We start from the raw sequence: 19,429 nt of genomic DNA on the forward strand, positions 1-19,429 counted from the left end.
GATGTGAGGAGAATGAAAAAAAGTGTGTCCTGAAAAAAGACTTTTTTATTTTCAAATGCTGGTAAGGTGTCCATTAAAATCCATGAAATAAAACAAATGCACAGTAATTACTGAAACAGATAGAAAGATGATATATGATTATCACAAACTATATTATTTGGAGCCCTTCCATTTCCATCACTGAAATACACAGCTAGACCAAATCTTCTACAGATGAAGAAGAGACATTGAACAAATACAAGTTCTTTAAGACATCAAACACTTTGACATGGGTTTAGCTAAAGACATATTTTACAAAATAGCAACACAGATGGCATGTGCATTCCTTTAGATTGTAGAAGTTGTGTACACATTGGCCAGCACAAACATTGGTATATGACAGGTCAAAACTGCACAGACGGGTAGACACTTCTGGAACAAATAGACCTACAGTGGTATAAAAAGACTACTTTGCCAGATGCAAATATAGTATGCAACATTAAAAACAAGTCTCTGCCTAGAGTAGGTCAAGAATTAGTTGCAAATAATTCTGTTTATTTTAACCTGCTTGAACTACTAGATGAGTGGGAATCCCCACACGAGGACAGGTACACTAAATTGTCAATCACAGAAAAGCATGTAACATTAACTTTCAAAAACTTTTCTGTCATTGTCTTCTGGCATTCGTTCTTGTCCTTTTTTGGAAAAATCCACCCATCTGGGGAATTGGGCTCTAACACCTTTATGACTCAGGTCCCCAGCCTACAGAAACTAGCTAGGCATAAGTTGTAGCTGACTCAGTTGTCCAACTAAGTGCACAGTGCTATGGTCTGGGAGTCCCAGAGAGTAGGCACTTGGACACAGTCAACTCCTGACCAACAAAGTAATGAATTACATTTGTGTCCAAACAAACAGTGTTGTGCTACAATCAAATCAACTGTAGTAATGGTTATGGCATGTTAATTTAGCTACCTGTGGTTTGCTGCTGTGGTTCCGAATAACGAGAAACCACGTGGTGTTTGACACTTTTAACAATGACATTCAAAATTAAGTTTAGGCATGAGGAGTGAGATTAGTCAGGTTTAGGGTAAGAATATCAGGGGCAGGGTAGGCTGGGCATGCCTTCGCCATGGTAGAAAAAATATCACGACTGGGAATGAATTTGCATAATAATTTGCCATGTACTTCTGTTTGTTGCAGGGAGAGTTTTTATTTTCGGAGGGATGGGCTTTTGGAACAACGGGCATTTGTTTTATTGATAACAGGCTTTCAGACAAATGGGTTTTCGCTCCAATGGGATATTTTTGGACTATTGAGGTTTCAGAATAATGGGCCGTCGGAACAATGGCATGGCACAAACAAAGACTTACTATTGCGGGAGGCTTTTTCATTTCTGTTTCGAACCCGCCTCCGGACGGGAGTTTACTCAATTAGCTTGGCGTGCATGTCCACATGAACGTTGCTGAAATTTGAGAGGTTTGTGCGTTGGCTCCTCTGATAACCCTTGTGGTCGATGTTTACCCAGAACACCTTCTCTGAGTAGTTTCACAGATGATTACGTGTATTTTCAAGTGAACGTATTTTCTCCAGGAATACGTTTGTTTTTGACGTATATCTGTTTGTAATCAAAATCTGCGTAAGTCCACATAAGGAGGACAAAGGAGTGGATGGTTAGGTCAAAAACAGGACTTTCACCCAGAAGACTGGTGAAACCGAAATTAATGTACTTATTACTAAACTTAACGAAGTAATTTTGTTGCCCACACAAAATGAGCTCTAACAAACCCATTTAAACCCATTACCTAAACCCCAACCAGGTAAAAAAGTGAGGAAAGTTACTGGAGACCAAAATACAATTAAACAAGTGTGAGAAAATGGTTTACTTTGTCGTGTTCACCATTACACTCTGCTGCACCTAATGTGCGTTATCAATCGTTATAAGCCTCATAAATGCGGGTCATCTGGAGCCCACTACACCTACTACATTGTAAAAGTGAAAGCGAATCTTAAAAGCAACACATTCTATCATGTAAACCTGAATGAAACGTAACATTTCGAACACAAACAAAAAGGCTTCTTTAGGTTTAGGCAACAAAACTACAACTTCTATAGGTTTTGGCTTAAAATAACTATATTTGAAAAGTGAAACTTAAAGTTGTGAACACCAGGACAACTAACCGTTTTTGGTTTCACGCTGTCTATTCTACAGCGCCTGACTTTAGCTTCTACTCCTTTCATAATTACTGCGGTCGCTGTTGTCTTCTTTTGTTCCTTCTGTTGGTGACCGCCCATGTAAAATGGATGATAAAACCTACTAGTGGGTGTATCAAGCCCCTTCTGACCCACATCTATGAGGCTTATAACCACCGATAACACCCATTTAATGACCTGGTAACAGTCTAACTGGCTGCATATTACAATAAGCTGTCTGTCACCCTGTGTGAAAGACATTTCACCTAAAACACATCAGAGCTGCAAGTGTATGGCAACTTTTCCTTGTTTGAATACATTTAGTCTTTAACATGATATGGAGTAACATTATTTCCTGGGTCAGTAGTTTCTTATGTAAGGTTTACTGGAGGCAGGGCTGTTATGCATGCATTATGCAAACTGAATGTCAACACCTTGCCCTATCTCATATGTTAGCCAAAGTCTCGTAAAATGGCCTTTACCTTGATAGTGTGACATGAAGAACATAAATCAATCAATCCAAAGTAACCGGGGGACAAAGTCCTCATTCATCTCAGTCCAAATTCAACCACAGTGGATCGACACATTTATCTCTCCAGTCAAGCTCCATCCCCTCTCATGTATTTTGTTTATTTTGTGCTATCACTGTTGCCCTGTCCGGTTGCAGAGCCAGATTTACTCATATTTAATAAAATGGAAATAAAGGTTTTGGAATAATAAAAAAAGATATAATTTATGGGGCTTAATAAATCAAAATGACCCATTTTAGTCAGTGAAAGACCTTAGATATTGTGCTCAGAAATGATTAATGAGGCTAGTGAGCAGGTGATGAAGTAGGCAGCGTGTTGCAGAGCTCTTCAAAACTTTTTGTCATCTAAGCATTATTCTGGCGTAATACAGACAAAAACACCCACAGTCTTCCACCCAACTTGCTCACTAAACAAATGGAAAAAGAAACCATGGCTCTAAGAAGCAACAAAGGCCGTAATACTAACACTGCAACAACCGGGCCTGTTAAGACTACCGCACCGTCTCCCTCCGGGGCCTCGAGTGACTCAGGTGAGCCAGCTCCAGCTCCAGCAGCGGTAAGCCCAGCTGAAATCATGGCCTTTAAGAATGAGCTGCTGTCATCGCTGCGAGCGGATTTTACGACTATTTTCAAGGACGAGGTTCGGTCTGTGCTTGAAAGTGAAATGTCTGCTATTAAATTAGAGATACAATCTGCCAAAACAGAACTGTGTAACTTTAAAGTTGCTATAAAAGCCGAGGTGGCACATATTGGAAACACCATGGAGGAGATGGAAAGAGGACTTTCTGGATGTTCAGATGACGTCGCCGTTTTACAGCAAACAGTGCAACAACTTTCAACCCAGGTGGCTGCCCTAGAGGACAAATATGAGGATTTGGAAGGAAGATCCAGATGCAACAATGTACGGATAGTAGGGGTACCAGAAGGCCAGGGCAGCTACAGCACAACTGCAGTCTCCGCGCTGCTGAAAGAAGCGTTTCAGCTGGATAAAACTCCTCTACTGGACAGAGCGCATCGGACCTCACAGCCACCACCGAAACCAGGGGCCCCCGCTAGAGCCATAGTTGCCCGCTTTCATTACTTCCAGGACTGCTCCAACATCCTGCGCCTTGCCAGGGAACGGAGGCGAGTGACGGTGAACGACCTAACCATCTCCGTCTACCCGGACTACACAGCAAGAGTCGCCCGCGCACGAGCAGCATACAACGGCATCACACAGCAGCTGCGGGGGGTCGAGGGACTTCGCTTTGGCATACTTCACCCAGCGCGACTTCGTATTACCTACAACGGAGTGGAGAAAATGTTTACGTCGCCCGATGAAGCCCAGAAATACATCACGAAAAACATTACAAAACAAGCGGCTGATCCTCGTTAATGACTGGCTCTCATGGAAGGAGGATATTATTTCTTACTGTAGGCTGTCCAAACTGATTTGACATAATCTCAAACCAGCCTGTCTGGGTAAGTGACGTGATGATGTCAAGCTAATGTCAGTAGCCTATAAGCCTGTTAATGTACACTGTTGATTTTCATTTGTTATATTATACAGTAGTGTGTAATATTTAGATAGCAATTGCAGATATGTCTAACTTCCTGATGTGAGGTATTTTTTTTTTTTTTTCTCTTTCTTTGTTTAAACCATGGTGAATTAAAATAAGTTAGTTGGGAAATTATTTAAAGCATTAGGAGGTTGATTTGAATTTAACTTGATATAATCTATACCAGCCTGTTTGCCTATTTACTCTGGGTATAGTGTTAAGCCAATATCAGGTTAATGTCAAGGTCCGTATGCAGGCCTAAATTATTTGCTTTCTACAATTGGTATGTTATCTTTATACATTTGCAGTATGTAGCCTCTTGATGTGAGTTCATATATAAATAAATGGAAGGTTAAAGTGAGTTAGTTGAAACCTTATTGAGGGTTATTTTATTTTATATTGATATCTACGCCCAGAAGTTTTCATGTTTTGTTGAGTTTAGCTTCTAGTTTAGTAGTTTCCCCAATACAAGCACATAGTGTGGATATTGTTACTTTGGGAAGAAGGTTCAACCCAGCTAGGATGGGTGAGAAGGGAAGGGAAATGAGGGACTTAAAGGGTTTTCTGTACTTGGGTTTATTTTTTCATTTGGCTTACATCATATGTTATATTATTTATTTATTTTTTTATTTGAGCAACAATAGGGGCATAACATGCAAATTATTATTTGTCACTAGATATACTCATTATCTCTGGCCATGGTACACAATATGACTTTAGGAATGATGGCTACATGCCCAATTTCTTTTGTGAGCTGGAATGTTAAGGGGATGAACCATCATGTGAAACGCAAGAGAGTCCTGACACATTTGCATCAGTTAAAGGTGGATATTGCCTTCCTTCAGGAAACTCATCTGAATATATCTGACCACTCACGTTTGCATACTAGATGGGTTGGTGAAGTTTATCATTCAAAATCTCAGTGTAAGTCAAGAGGAGCAGCAGTCCTTATTAGTAAGTATGTGCCTTTTATTTCTTCTCAGATTTGTGCAGACCCAATGGGCCGATATGTGATTGTTACAGGCAAATTATATAACATCCCAGTTATCTTAGCCAGTGTCTATGCCCCTAATTGGGACGACGCTGCTTTCTTCACTAATTTCTTCTCCCGATTACCTGATTTAAACGAACATCATTTGTTGATAGGTGGAGACATGAACTGCGTGATATCCCCTAGTCTAGACCGTAGCGCTGCCAAAACTACACCAACTTCTAAAGCTGCCCTTTCAATTCAGCTGTTTCTTGATACTTATGGGATGGTTGATGTTTGGCGTGCTCTCAATCTTACTGTTCGCAAGTATTCCTTCTTTTCAGCTGTTCATAAAACATTTTCACGCATTGATCATATCATAATGGATAAGAATCTTCTCCCTTTGGTGCAGGAATGTGACTACCATACGATTGTAATCTCTGATCATGCTCCCCTTAAACTGAAGCTTAATCTACCAACCTCAAAAAACGCTTACAGACCATGGCGACTCAACCCACTTTTACTTTCAGATAAAACATTTTCAGATTTTATCTCATCACAGATTGATTTTTTTCTAGAAATTAATCAAACACCAATGATGTCATCATCAACAGTATGGGAAGCACTTAAGGCATATTTGAGGGGCCAAATTATTTCTTATAACGCACATCTACGGAAAACCAGAAATTTCCATGCTAATGAATTGATGACTCAGATTGGTAATCTTGACTCACAATTGGCAACATCCCCATCAGCCGATGGCATTAAAGAACGTTTACTCCTCCAAAAAGAATTTGATTTATTAACCACACAAAAAGCTGAGAACCTCCTGATTAGATCTCATCATACATACTACGAGCATGGTGAAAAAACAGGGAGGATCCTTGCACACCAACTTCGCCAAAAAGCAGCAAGGCAGGCAATCCCTGAGATCCGGGATGAGTCTGGAATGGTCTGTATAGATCACTCTGACATTAACTCACGCTTTTTAAGGTTTTATCATAACTTGTATACATCTGAATCGTTGAAAGATGATTACTTGATTAAATCATTTCTTCAAAGTGTTGAGATCCCTCATATAGACCCTGTGACAGCTGCCGAGCTAGAGTCTCCGTTTTCAATTGGAGAAATTGAGATGGCCATCAGGAGTATGCAATGTGGAAAATCCCCTGGCCCAGACGGGTATCCATCGGAATTCTTTAAGAAATTTTCAAATCAATTGGCTCCAATTTTAAACTCTGTATATAACGACTCCCTGTCAGCTGGCTCACTGCCTGAAACATTACGACAAGCTACCATATCACTTATTCTGAAAAAAGGCAAAAATCAACAGGAATGTGGTTCCTACCGTCCTATTTCCTTGATCAATGTGGACAGCAAAATCCTGGCAAAAATGATTGCTCGCCGTCTTGAAACAGTCCTCCCAACCATAATCTCTCCTGACCAGACGGGCTTTGTAAAAAATCGACTGTCCTCTTTCAACATCAGGCGCTTATACGATATAATTTATGGTCCCTCTCCACCCGACGAACCGGAAGTGGTGATATCTCTAGATGCCGAAAAGGCTTTTGATCGGGTGGAGTGGGACTATTTATTTTGTACTCTTGAGAGATTCGGATTTGGACCAAATTTTTTGTCGTGGATTAAAATTCTATATAGTTCACCAATGGCAGCAGTGCGTACTAATAATAATATATCACCTCCTTTTCAACTAACACGAGGGACGAGACAGGGGTGTCCTCTGTCCCCCCTTCTTTTTGTGATTACGATTGAGCCGTTGGCTATAGCTTTGCGTAATAATAAGGATATTAAAGGTATTACAAGGGCAGGGTTGGAACATAACGTCTCGCTATACGCAGACGATATGCTACTCTACCTGTCTGACCCACCCTCCTCTCTTCCTGCAGCTCTTAATCTCTTAATTGAATTTGGCAAAGTTTCTGGCTATAAAGTAAATACACAAAAAAGTGAATTGATGCCCATAAATTTGGCAGCAAGAGACTCCCTGTTTATTCGTACTGTGCCGTTTAAAGTGTGCATGGACAAAATTAAATATCTTGGTGTGTGGGTCACATCCAATTTTAAAGACCTCTTCTCAGCAAATTTCCCTCCTTTTCTGTCCTCTTTCAAGGAGGATATTAATCGTTGGGATCTGCTACCCTTATCTCTGGCAGGTAGAATTAACGCTATAAAGATGAACTTATTGCCTAAACTTCTTTATATGTTTCAGTCTATACCAGTCTTCTTAACTAAAACATTTTTCATTTCCCTGGACAGAAAGCTTTCTTCTTTCATTTGGAGTAAGAAGAATCCACGTATACGCAAAGCTATACTACAGAGACCTCGGCAGCAGGGAGGGCTTAGTCTGCCAAACTTTCAGTTCTACTATTGGGCAGCAAATATCAAATTTATTTCCTATTGGATGGAAGGAACTGAAGTAACAGCTGTGCCTGAATGGCTAATACTAGAGAGAGACTCTTGTAAGAACACCTCATTACTTGCCTTATTATGCTCTAGCCTGCCATACTCAGAGCCTATTACTAAATATACTTCTAACCCAGTTGTTATTCATTCTTTAAAAATTTGGAAACAATTCAGACAATCCTTCGAGATCTGTAAATTTTCAATACTGGCTCCCATTGTAAATAACCATGCATTCCTGCCGCCTTTGACGGATGCCTTATACAGTGGTTGGCAGAGAAATGGGATTTGTTCATTTAAAGACATGGTCATAAATGGCTCATTTGCCTCTTTTGAGCAGATTGTTCAGAAATTCAATATTCCCAGGTTACACTTTTTCAGATACCTACAAACTCGCAGCTTCATGTCTTCAAATATCATTCAATTCCCTACACAGCCGCTAAACACGCTCCTAGACTCAATCAATGACATCACATCATCCAGAAAGGGAAAGATAGGTGACATATATTCCTTATTAATGAGAGAAAATATGACAAGTCTTAACTCCCTTAAAATTCAGTGGGAGGGGGACCTTGGTGTTGTTATTTCAGATACTATCTGGTCAAAAATGATGAGGGGAATATACTCATCTTCCATATGTATGAGACATACTGTCATGCAGTTTAAAATTTTTCATCGACTGCACTGGACCAAAGTTAAACTATCCCAATTCAAATCCGATATAGACACCATGTGTGACCGCTGCAAGCAGAACCAGGCCACTCTAATTCACATGTTTTGGGATTGTCCTAAACTATCTAATTTTTGGCAATTAATTTTCAATATGCTTTCCAAAACTACAGACAGATTCTTAGAACCATCAGCTTGTCTTGCTTTGTTTGGGGTGGTACCACAAAATTTTACGTTAAACAACAATAAACTAAACCTTCTATCTTTTGCTACGCTGTTGGCCAGACGACAAATTTTGATTAGATGGAAGGATTGCAACCCTCCAACATTTGCACAATGGCTCAGAGACATGTTATATTTTATTAAGTTGGAGAAAATTAGGTATACTATTAAAGGGTCAGCCGAGAAGTTTTCATTGATCTGGCAACCTTTTCTTAGTCATGTTGACTCTTTAGACTCAGATAACTTTGTGGCTGATTGAAGTTTGATGTATGTGTGTGTATGTATGTGTATATGTATGTACGTATATGTATGTACATATATGTATGTGTATGTATATGTATGTGTATGTATATGTATATGGATATTTGACCAGGAACATTTCAAAGGAAAAGTGCCCTAAATGACAGGGTGTAACACCCTAGACCTCTATCAATTTATCATGATTTATGTTTATTTATTGTTATTATTATTATTTATTTATTTTTATTTATTTATCTATGTATTTATATTCATTCTTGTACACTTTATATATATATATATATATATATATATATATATTTTTTTTTTTTTCTGAGTGCCCTCCGGGTATTGTCATGGGTGGGGGGTGGGGGGTGGGGGGTGGGGGGTGGGGGGGTTATATACCAGTCCAAACATGTTTGTGCAATGGATTGTAAGAGTTGTATTAGCAAAATGTATAAATAAACTCTGTTTAAAAAAAAAAAATGAAATGATTAATGATTATGTGTTGCAACAGCTTTTTAGTCATTTTGTACATAACCACACATTTACAGACACACACCCGCACAGCACATCTCCTGGGCCGCTGCTAGAGAACAGTGCTGATGGTGTCAAAGTCCTTGCTGATCTGAGAGCTGCTCGGCAGTGACTTGAGGTACTCCAGGTGCCTCCTAGCATCCTCCTGATTGTGTCTCACATAGTAGATGACGTACGCAATCACCATAGTGAACCATCCGAACATGGTGACAAACATGGCTACGTCGGTGGTCTTGTGGTGAAAGTTGCAGAAGTTGATCCCTGAGTCCAGCACCTGGATTACCGGTTTGCCTGCATATTCCTCCTGCACCGCCGTGTGGCAGATCACCTCGTTCACTGTCTCGGGGTCCAGCCGCAGCTCCCTCAGGACCTCCTGCAGCGTGCACTCGCAGTGCCACGGGTTGTTCGAGAGGCTGATTTTTGCTCGTAGACGCGCAAACGCCTCTTTGGGGACACTTTGGATGCGATTGTTTGATAGATCCAGGACAAGGAGGCTGTCAGAAACACCTTGAAAAGCTCCAAGGTCCACAGATTCAATTTCATTGTTGGACAGGTCCAGCTCCTGAAGGTAGTGTAGTTCTTTGAAGGCGTGGTTGGGGATGTGGGTGATGTGGTTGGACGCCAAAAGGAGGACAACAGTATCTCTTGGAAGATCCGACGGGATGTTCTCCAAGTTGCGAGACATACATTGGACCACTGCCATGCCACTCTTCTCTATACAGTGACAACTGGTGGGACAAGCCATCGCTGGCACACTTGTAATGAATAATCCAAAGAGCAAGCCCCATAAGAGGGCAAAGCCATCGAAAATAGAGAATTTCCTGGGCATGTCAGGCCCCGCGAAGTCCTGCATATTCAGCAGTGACCTCCTCGCAAGTCCTGTCAGGCAAAAGCAATCATAGTCCCACCTGTTTTTTGGCATTAAATGGTGATGATTGCAGCTTCATAAGCTTTCAAAACGCCACAAAAATGATTAATTTATTCACACCAACATAAGGGCTTATCTTGAGATAATTCTTCAAAATTGATTTGATAGAGTTTTATATAGTCTTTTGAAATGGATTTCAAAAGAGCTCATCCAAAAATCGAGCCGCTCGCTGAGCATATTCCGGCAGGGAACTGTAATCTCAGGTTTATTGTGAGCACGTTGAAAGCCTCCAAGAATTCGGAGTGGGGCAAGTGACACCGTTGTGTTGTGCACTGAAAGAAACAAAGAGAACAGAACAGAAAAAAAGAGAGCATTAGTTCTTCAGTGCTGCTGAAGATGGCAATAGCTGCTGTCAGTGAACATTATGAAGAATCGTCCAGACACTGACTATTTCTAAAATATGTCATTTTCTAAGTGCAAATGCCTTTGTCTCCCCAAATTGAGTAAATGCTATTCCCACAATGTTTACAAAATGTATAATGTGATTATTGAGAAAAAATCCATTTCGCCTCAGCAAATCTCATAAACCAGGAGGCTCGTGGGCATTTGCTCATTCAATTAGGGACATTTTGCTCCGCATTGTCTTCTACAAACCTTACGTGAAATTATTCTCTGATGTTAGAGCACTTTAGTGAATTTCAGTATTAATTACAATATTCCATAGCGGGACAAAAGAAGAAAAAGCACAACAGTAAAACAGCTTATCTCCCTTTGACTCCCAACAATGAGGAAAATGCGCACAGCTCCTTCATTTCTCATTCACAGGCACATGATAAGAATAGCTGTGGGCTCTAAAATGACTCCATCTGTCCTGCAGGAGGAGGATCATCACTTCAGGACTGCGCACCCTCTGGTGGGCTAAACTGATCCCACCACAAACCCCCTCGCTGCGTTTGAGGTCATACGCCCCATGGAGTCGGTGTCGTCTTCTCTTCTTTCTCTTTTTCCATTTGTCTTTGGCAAGGGCCTCATAGCTTTAGGCCACACACACACACACACGAACACACACGCAAGAGTCTTAAATAAGCCCCTCTTGTCCTCATCAGTCTGAGCTCAGCAGGAGGTGTGGACAGGACGTGGACAGGATGTGGACATCTTCACGAACCAGGGCGGCTGGAACACCCTGTTGCTCCCTCATGTTGTGACACCACTCCATCATGAAGGAAAACAGCAGCCTAGAGCCTATATTAAGGTTTACACATGCACAGTGGGATGGAGCTTTTCTCAGCTGTCGTTTGCACGTTTTTTAGTAATCTCTTAAAATGTAATTAGATGGCAAACTAGCTCTTAAATAGGTAACAGGCGTTTGTTTATTCAGTTTTGCAAGGAAATATATCATTTGAGTTAAACAACAACTAAACATACAGCTTTTTTTGAGTAAACATTAATGCATCCTCAGAATATCAGGTGGACTGCAGAGGAACAATACCTTGGGCAAAGATGTCCATTGAATCAGGCTCATGATGCCTAATGCAGTCTCATGGCGTTTTGTAATAGTGCGGATTTTAATCACATTAACATGTGGTTCTGTGGTTCAAATGTTACAATATTACAAATAGTACAGGCCAAATGACTTCATTAAGAAGTAGACTAGTTGTAGAGGTATAGGCCAACTTACCGGGAGAGAGTTTGATCCTACTTTGATCCAGTCTGTGGTTAGAGGAGATCTCGTCGATAGTGCAGCAGCAGTTTGCTCATATCACATCTGGATCACATCTGGATCCTCGTTCAGAAGGCTGAGCCTCTTAAAATAAATACTAAATCAACATTCTTTAAAAGAAAAACTAAAGTACAGTCTGCTTCCTCACATCAAGAAAAAAAGGTAAAGTTCCTAAGCGGCACGCCGGGAAGTTATTAAATCTCCGAGTGATATGATTTATATCTCCAGACGTGATTCATATCTCCAAACGAGGCTCTGCTCATCAAACACAACCCGACAGTCCCACCTGTTGGTCCTGCTAATCCTTGTGGTGCCTGTGGTGCTGGTGGTGCTGATGGTGCTCAGGCGAGGTCTGGAGGAGCTGCACCGGTCCGAGATATCACGCGCCACTCTCTCTGAACCGCGCGCGCACGGCGCCAGAAGGAGTCCCGGCTGCGCGTGGATTGGACTGCTGTTCTGCTGGCATCTCTCTTAGTCCTCTCCTCTAGTTCCTCCCGCCTGTCTCTCTATCTGTCTGTCTGTCTTTCTGTGTGTTTGTCCTCCTCCCTGGCTGCCCTGCCTGCACCTCCCTTCTGCTCTGACACCCCCCCCCCTCAGACAGTTAACTCAGAACAAAGAACACCTCATCTGAAAATTGTTCCTGGATGCAAAACAAGAGAAAAACATGACACGTATTTTGGTAATAACTTTGATAATGACTTGTATGTCTTAAAACAAGTAAAAAGAGACAGACACCTGGACCAAGATTTAGTTCAATAGACTCTTGAGGGTAGACAGGTGAATAGGGTTAACATCTTAACTAATAGATATCACCATCAAACTTCCCCATTATTTGTTATTTTTATGAAATGGTCACTACATCCTGAGTAGAGCATGAGACAGGTAATCTGAAAAAAATAATGTTCCTCTGTGTCCTCCAGTGTCCTCTGGTGCTCCTAACAGCATCTGCAAGATTTCACAGACCGGAGGAAAACAACCAATCAGAGCCGAGCTGGAGCCTTGCCGTCTCTGAGCAGCTGTCAATCACTCACAAGCTCTGATCAAACGGTCAAACTAGGCAGCGCTGATCAAATATGAATCAATATTCTGTTACTGTAATGACTATTTCTCTCCTCAGATGCTTTCAGAATCATCTTGTAGTGTACTGTTGAGCTGTAAAATGAGAAAGTTTGTGACCCGGCAGCCATGTTGAGATCTGTTGAGGAAATACCAAGCACCGCCCACCAGCCAGAGCACAGCCAATAGGAACGCTCTCTCTCTGAAATGACCTGTGATTGGCCAAAGTCTCCCGTCACATGCTAAATTTTCTAAAGCCTGAAAACAGAGCCATGAGGAGGAGCAGAAGTCTAGTTTTCTCTCAGAACACTTGAATTAAAATATGCTGAAAGGTTATTATGGGATTTTTGCCAATGATGCCAAAAACATTCTGTCTTCTGAAGCTAAAGCTTAAAACGCAACGTGCGATTTTTAGGTTGCAGCGGCCTCAATCTTAAAGCTAGAGTGAAGATACAAAATGCTCCAAACTTGCGCTAAATTTTGGCGAGGAAAAACTGTCATGGCCATTTTCAAAGGGGTCCCTTGACCTCTGACCTCCAGATCAGTGAATGTAAATGGGTTCTATGGGTACCCACGAGTCTCCCCTTTACAGACATGCCCACTTTATGATAATCCCATGCAGTTGGGGCAAGTCATAGTCAAGTCAGCACACTGACAGCTGTTGTTGCCTGTTGGGCTGCAGTTTGCCATGTTATGATTGGAGCATATTGTTTTATGCTAAATGCAGTACCTGTGAAGGTTTCTGAACAATATCTGTCATTGTTTTGTGTTGTTAACTGATTTCCCATAATAAATATATACATACATTTGCATAAAGCAGCATATTTGTCCACTCCCATGTTGATAAGATTATTAAATACATGACAAATCTCCCTTTAAGGTACATTTTGAACAGATAAAAAATGTGTGATTAATTTGCGACTTAATTGTGATTAATCACGGACAATCACGCAATTAATCGTAATTAAATATTTGAATCGATTGACAGCCCTAGCTGTAACACACCCCACCTCAAAACCTGCATGTCTCATTGAACTTTGATGGATTGATTATTTGAATCACCTCAGTGCTGTATCAAACAGATGGGGTGTTGGGGAATGAGGCACCACAGCCGTGGATCAAGATGTCAGCTTTGGAGGTCTGCACTGTATTCTGCTGGCAATTACCCCGTTGAAACCATGGAGGCTTATTCCACACTCACAAACTGAATGCAAAGAATGTTTTTGGTTTGTCTTTTTACCTTATGCTACTTCTATGACTGAACGGAGCACCATACACGCCTGCATCGTCTAACGGTAAATGTAAACATTCTCCCTAACTAAGCTATTAGTGGTGTTTCATTAAAGAGATTGTTGTACAACATTTGTTTTATACGTGTACCTACACTTATTATAGAAACTGGAGTGTCAACAACACAATGAGTACAATTAGCATAATCAAAGTCATATCCCATGTGACCTCAGCAAATTGACTGTACACGACCGCACACGCAATGAAGCATTCAGCATTGTTGTTTTTTTGTTTTTGTTTGTTTCATGTCATTAGTGGCTGTCATAAATAAAAATATATATTTGAAACAGTGTTGATGCAGCTTAAATTGCAGTTTTGAATCATCTTTATTAAGTGCTCTGTAGCTAAATTGCTCATGAAATGATCAAATTTAGTGCAGGCTATAAAAACACGGTGTCATGTCAGTCTTCCAGATAACCTTGAGAAGAACACACAAAAAATCTGCAAATATGGGCTTAGAAAAGTGAGTTTAACCGACCGCTTCAATTCCATTTGCTCTCCCCCATGTGATTCAAATGTAGGTCAGCTGGTCCCAATGTTCCAGGTGTCATTTGAGCTACGGAGGAGTGCAGGTTTTTCACGAGGCCAGTCCTGCCACTGTCTCAAGCCCACAGTGTGCCAGCTGGCATGATGAACTGTGCTATATGTGGCACTACTGAATTTGAACTTGATGTAGGATAGTACACTATAATGTGTTTGGGATTTGGGGTAACCCTGGTAACCATGGGGCTGCTAGTCATTTCTTTAGTTTATATGACATTACATTTTTAAAGCTTCTATGAGGAACAAAAGCTGTAGTGTTTCCGAGCACCAGATACCCTTTCGAAAAACCCGGATTTTACAGCTGCAGGGTCTGACAGTCTGACCCACATGACTGTGGTTCACCCATGTCTCCCTTCCATGCAGGAAGCACTACGGGTCTCCAGCAGCGTGGTGTTGGTGTTGGCTCCCAACGGGGACCGGCGGAGCAGCGAGGCTTCTTCTCGAGCCGCTGCTGCCGGAAGCGGAGTTCTCCACCTCCCGCAGGACTTCAAGGGTCTGTCAGCGGCAGGCTGGTCACTGCCAGAGTCTGTAATGAAGGAGTTTCTCGTGCAGCTGTATGATTCCGTCTGATTTCGCCATAATCGGACCCGGTGGCATCAGTATTACATTGAGACTTTTTCATAACCAGTGAAATGTTCCTCATAGTAACTATAATTAGCTGTGCGATTGTCTTATAATGACCTCATCACGAGACTTATGCTACATGGGAATTATCAAATGTGACATTATAGTCAAAGTAATGATATCTCAATGCAGCACTAATCATATTTCTATATTAGCAATCAAAGGACTGTGAATAATGTGAAAGGGTTCACATGTTGTGACAAACGCTGAGAATTATTACGCACCTCTGCAGTTACCCTCAGTTTTACAGAGAGTTTTAGCATCTTTCAGGTATTTGTTTTTGTTTTACGGACCGCAACTTTGCTGTTTCCATTGAGTCTCACCGCTCTTATTAACATTGTTTCCATCAATAGCTCACAGCTGTTTTTGGCAAGAAAAAACACTGTTATGTTACCTGACAGATAGACAAAGTTTGCAACTGGCGAACTGAGTTTAGCAGCTAAAGAGTCAGATATTCCCCTCAAGAGTTGGTGGAGACCAAAAAAGAGCTTAAAGAAGACTGACTGACATTGACAAGATGGAGAGGGACAGGCCGTTTTATCTGCTGGATGTGTAAAAAGGCAACTTTATAAGGTGATAATAGTCAATGCTGCATTTTCAGCTTGCTGCACTGCCTCCAAGTGGCCAAAAACTAATTTATTGCACCGATCATGAAGCTGAGATCAAATAATTACGGTGAAAAATTACAAATTGTGAGCTCAGATACTGGCCCTCAATAGTTTTCAGCATTCATCATAGATGAATTATTTTGTGAAAAGGAAAATCTTTATTGGAAATATTCAATTATATAACAAAGTGGAATCTAATCATGTTAATAGGCCCTCAGAGAATTAGTGTATGTGACCAACGTCTTGTTAAAAAGTGAACATCATAATTCCAAGGCCACCGCACCACAGCGTGCATCGACTTTCATGATTAGTTGTTCACTTATTGTTCAGAGATAAATAAGCAGGCAGGATTTTGGGTCAGGTTTCAACAGCTCCATGATTTACTGTCTTCATCTGGGGAGTTCTATTAGCTCAGGCAGGTGAAGAGAAAAATGCAGCTTTTTCAATGGCACCATAAAACACAGACGGTAGGCCTTCACACACCAATCCAATATGGAGGTGTCACAGCCGTTATTGTGGAAGTCCACTAAAGAATCAGTTCTGTGCAAATGATGCCTAAAATGTAAACAAACCCACAAAGCAACGACATGGAATCCAATTAAGATTCAAGATCTGATGGTAATATCTTCCCTTTTCATTCGATTTCTTGTGTTTTTCTAAATATGTTTGAGTTTTCAGACTAGACACAGGATATCTCAATGAATCAACCAGCCACTGACAAAGATGAGTCGGCCCAAGGCAGTATAAAGTGAGTGAGCTGTAGATAGTGTGGCTGAAAGAGGATGCTCTCTTTTTTCCCATTTGCAAGTGTTTAGATAAGAGGGTGTGATTTTTAAATGTACCTATCTGCTCTATACAGCAGAGGTACGCCCTGATTGTCATGCAGTGAGCAAAATTAATTTCCCTGTTTGTATAATGAAGTTTCCCAAGATTAATGTGATGCTTTACAGACAGTTTAAGGGCAGAAAATGCGTAGTATCAGGTAGTCTGTAGTCACTAATCACCCATTTATTATTATTTGATCCAGTGAGGCATCATAACCAGAATATGGGGAGTTAAAGAGGACAAAACCAAGGCGTAGGTGTTAGGTATCGTTTAAAAAGTTATGATAGTGTAGCGGAGTTAATGATTCCACTTGCCATTACTAACTCTGTCTTAATATGTTTAAATGTATATACACTGAATTTATCTTATTATGGGTCATCTGTTTCAATATATAATGTTATTTACTTTATTATTTACTTCATTATTTTATTATTATTATTCATTTTAGATGTTATTTACTTTATTATTTTATTATTATTATTCATTTTATATATTATTTACTCTGTTATTTGATTATAATGGAGGTTGCCACGGAGACCTTTGTGTGTACGTAGCATGAGCGCCCTCTATTGCGCCCCTGCAGACTTGACAGGTGCGCCCCCATCTTGTCAACAGTCTGCATATGCCCTCTCCGTGGTAGGTTGACTTTCAATTAGCTCCGTAAATATAGAAATCATAAGCCTTGTTTTTATGGTAAAAGTGTGTTTTCTGTAACTGATATGTCGAGCTAAGCATCCAAGTACTAGAGAAAATGCTGAAGGTTGATATTAGTTGCCTCTTTGATTGTGTGGAGTACTTTGTTGAACACGCCACGTTGTCGGTGACTTTGCTAGCTTAATGTGAGCTGTAGCCAAAAGTGACGCTGTGTGTACATCATTAATAACACAACGCAAGAGAGAGTACGCAACTGCTACAATAGCAGTATCCTTAAAGGAGCAGTGTGTAGGATCTGGTGGTATTTAGTGTTAAGGTTGCAGATTGCAACCAACTGAAGCCTCTCCCGTTTGCCAAGCTCGTAGAAGAACTAAGGTGGCCGATGCAAAAACGCGATTGATCCTCTCTAGAGCCAGTTGTTGTAGGAGTAGCATAGGTCATTTGGAGCAGAGCCAGTACGTGTGTGTACGTGGGAAGTGACTGGTGAAGCAAGAGAGAGAGAGTGGCGGCGATGGTAGCGAGTAACGTTATCGACTCCAGCCCAAGCAGGAAATGTTAACAGAGTCTGGTTTGTCCATTCTGTTCTACTGTAGAAACATGGCGGTGCAATCACTCTGTGAAGAGGACCGGCTCCAGATATAAACGGCTCATTCCAAGCTAACGAAAACACAATGATTCTTAGTTTCAGGTGATTACATACTACAGATACTTATTCATATTATATTGCATTTCTGCCAGTAGATCCCCCTAATTGTTACACACTGGCCCTTTAATGTGATACCGATACCAATAGAGTAGTTCATTTCATACCTTTTTTTCTAGGCTACTTCATTTGATATCCGTCATGTGAATGGAAGCTGTGTGCGTGTCCCACTGGCTAGCTAATTGCCGCCGCTCTGCACTGCGCTCATATGGTGGTTACAACGCTGTCCCGACCCACGGTGGCGTTGTCATGGAGGCGTAACGCCCACCCTGCCGCACCCCCTCACGTCAACACTGTTAGCTCTGTCAGCACTGCTGCTGTTATCAGAACTGTTTGTGCTGCTAGCAACGTTAGCTGCTAGCTGCCGACTCAGACGTGTCCGTGTTGAGAGCCGTGTGCAGCCAATCCCGGCTGTTTGGATTGTAGCTGCTGCAGTAGTGGGCCAATCACAAGTCTCATTAAACCAAAGAATGCTTGCTTGATTGCCTGCAAGCAAACTCAGACAAATAGTCATTTTGTTTTTGTAGATCTGGGTACAAAAAGGTTGCAGGTGTCGGGAGAAGTTTTGATTCTACTTGCTACTGGGTTATTTCTGTTGTGAAGTACTTATACCCAGCCCTGGGCGTAAGGTCAATGAATACAGATTTTGCAGAGTTAGATGATGCTGTAAAACCACTTGAGTTGTTGCTTAGACCAAAAACAACACCAACAGACTATTGGCAAGCAAAACTGGTAGTCATCATGCTGGGAAGCAGGGTAGCTCCAGGCAGAAAGAGCAATTCACAGTGCCAATCTGGCTAAACCACTTACATTCAGAGTTTACTGGCTCTGACTGGCAAACAGCATTATTTTTCGTCCGTTTCCTCCTTTAAGTACCACACACGAATGCTAATCCTCACCGATCCGTCATTTACTTAGTCCCAACAAAGGAAGACTCCTGCAGAGATAAATATGCTAAATTAGAATGAGTAAAAAGATGTTTAAGTTGAGTACAAAAGCATTGCTCACAGACAACACAAGCAGCTGGAGGAGGGATTTTATAGTCATATATATCTTTCTGAGCTTGATGATTCTCACACAAGACATTCACACGCAAATTTCATCCTTTTGTCTGACTAGATAAAGGGTCATAACAGATCACTGGTGGTTTCATTCTGCAAAAACACACACCTACTACCTAAATCAGAAAATGGATGGACTGTGGCAGTCAGATAAAAGAAAGCCAAGGTCAGGATTTTGTAGCACA

At 41.2% G+C, this 19,429-nt stretch overlaps 1 protein-coding gene across 1 annotated transcript; it reads right to left on the reverse strand.

Moving 5' to 3' along the window:
* Positions 1-9,268: 9,268 nt before the first annotated feature.
* On the reverse strand, positions 9,269-12,456 carry lrrc3 (leucine rich repeat containing 3). Its single transcript, XM_074658151.1, has 2 exons — positions 11,839-12,456; positions 9,269-10,492 (listed from the first exon to the last, which is right to left on the reverse strand). The coding sequence occupies exon 2, from the start codon at positions 10,212-10,214 to the stop codon at positions 9,345-9,347; it is 870 nt and encodes a 289-aa protein (XP_074514252.1). The 5' UTR covers positions 10,215-10,492; positions 11,839-12,456; the 3' UTR covers positions 9,269-9,344.
* Between the last annotated feature and the right edge of the window lie 6,973 nt (positions 12,457-19,429).

The sequence above is a fragment of the Sebastes fasciatus genome, chromosome 14 (genome assembly GCF_043250625.1).
Source record: "Sebastes fasciatus isolate fSebFas1 chromosome 14, fSebFas1.pri, whole genome shotgun sequence".
Lineage (NCBI taxonomy): Eukaryota > Metazoa > Chordata > Actinopteri > Perciformes > Sebastidae > Sebastes > Sebastes fasciatus.

What these genes read in the sequence shown, in the direction of transcription:
- lrrc3 (XM_074658151.1), bottom strand. Translation starts at nt 10,214, where the DNA reads ATGCCAAAAAACAGGTGGGACTATGATTGCTTTTGCCTGACAGGACTT.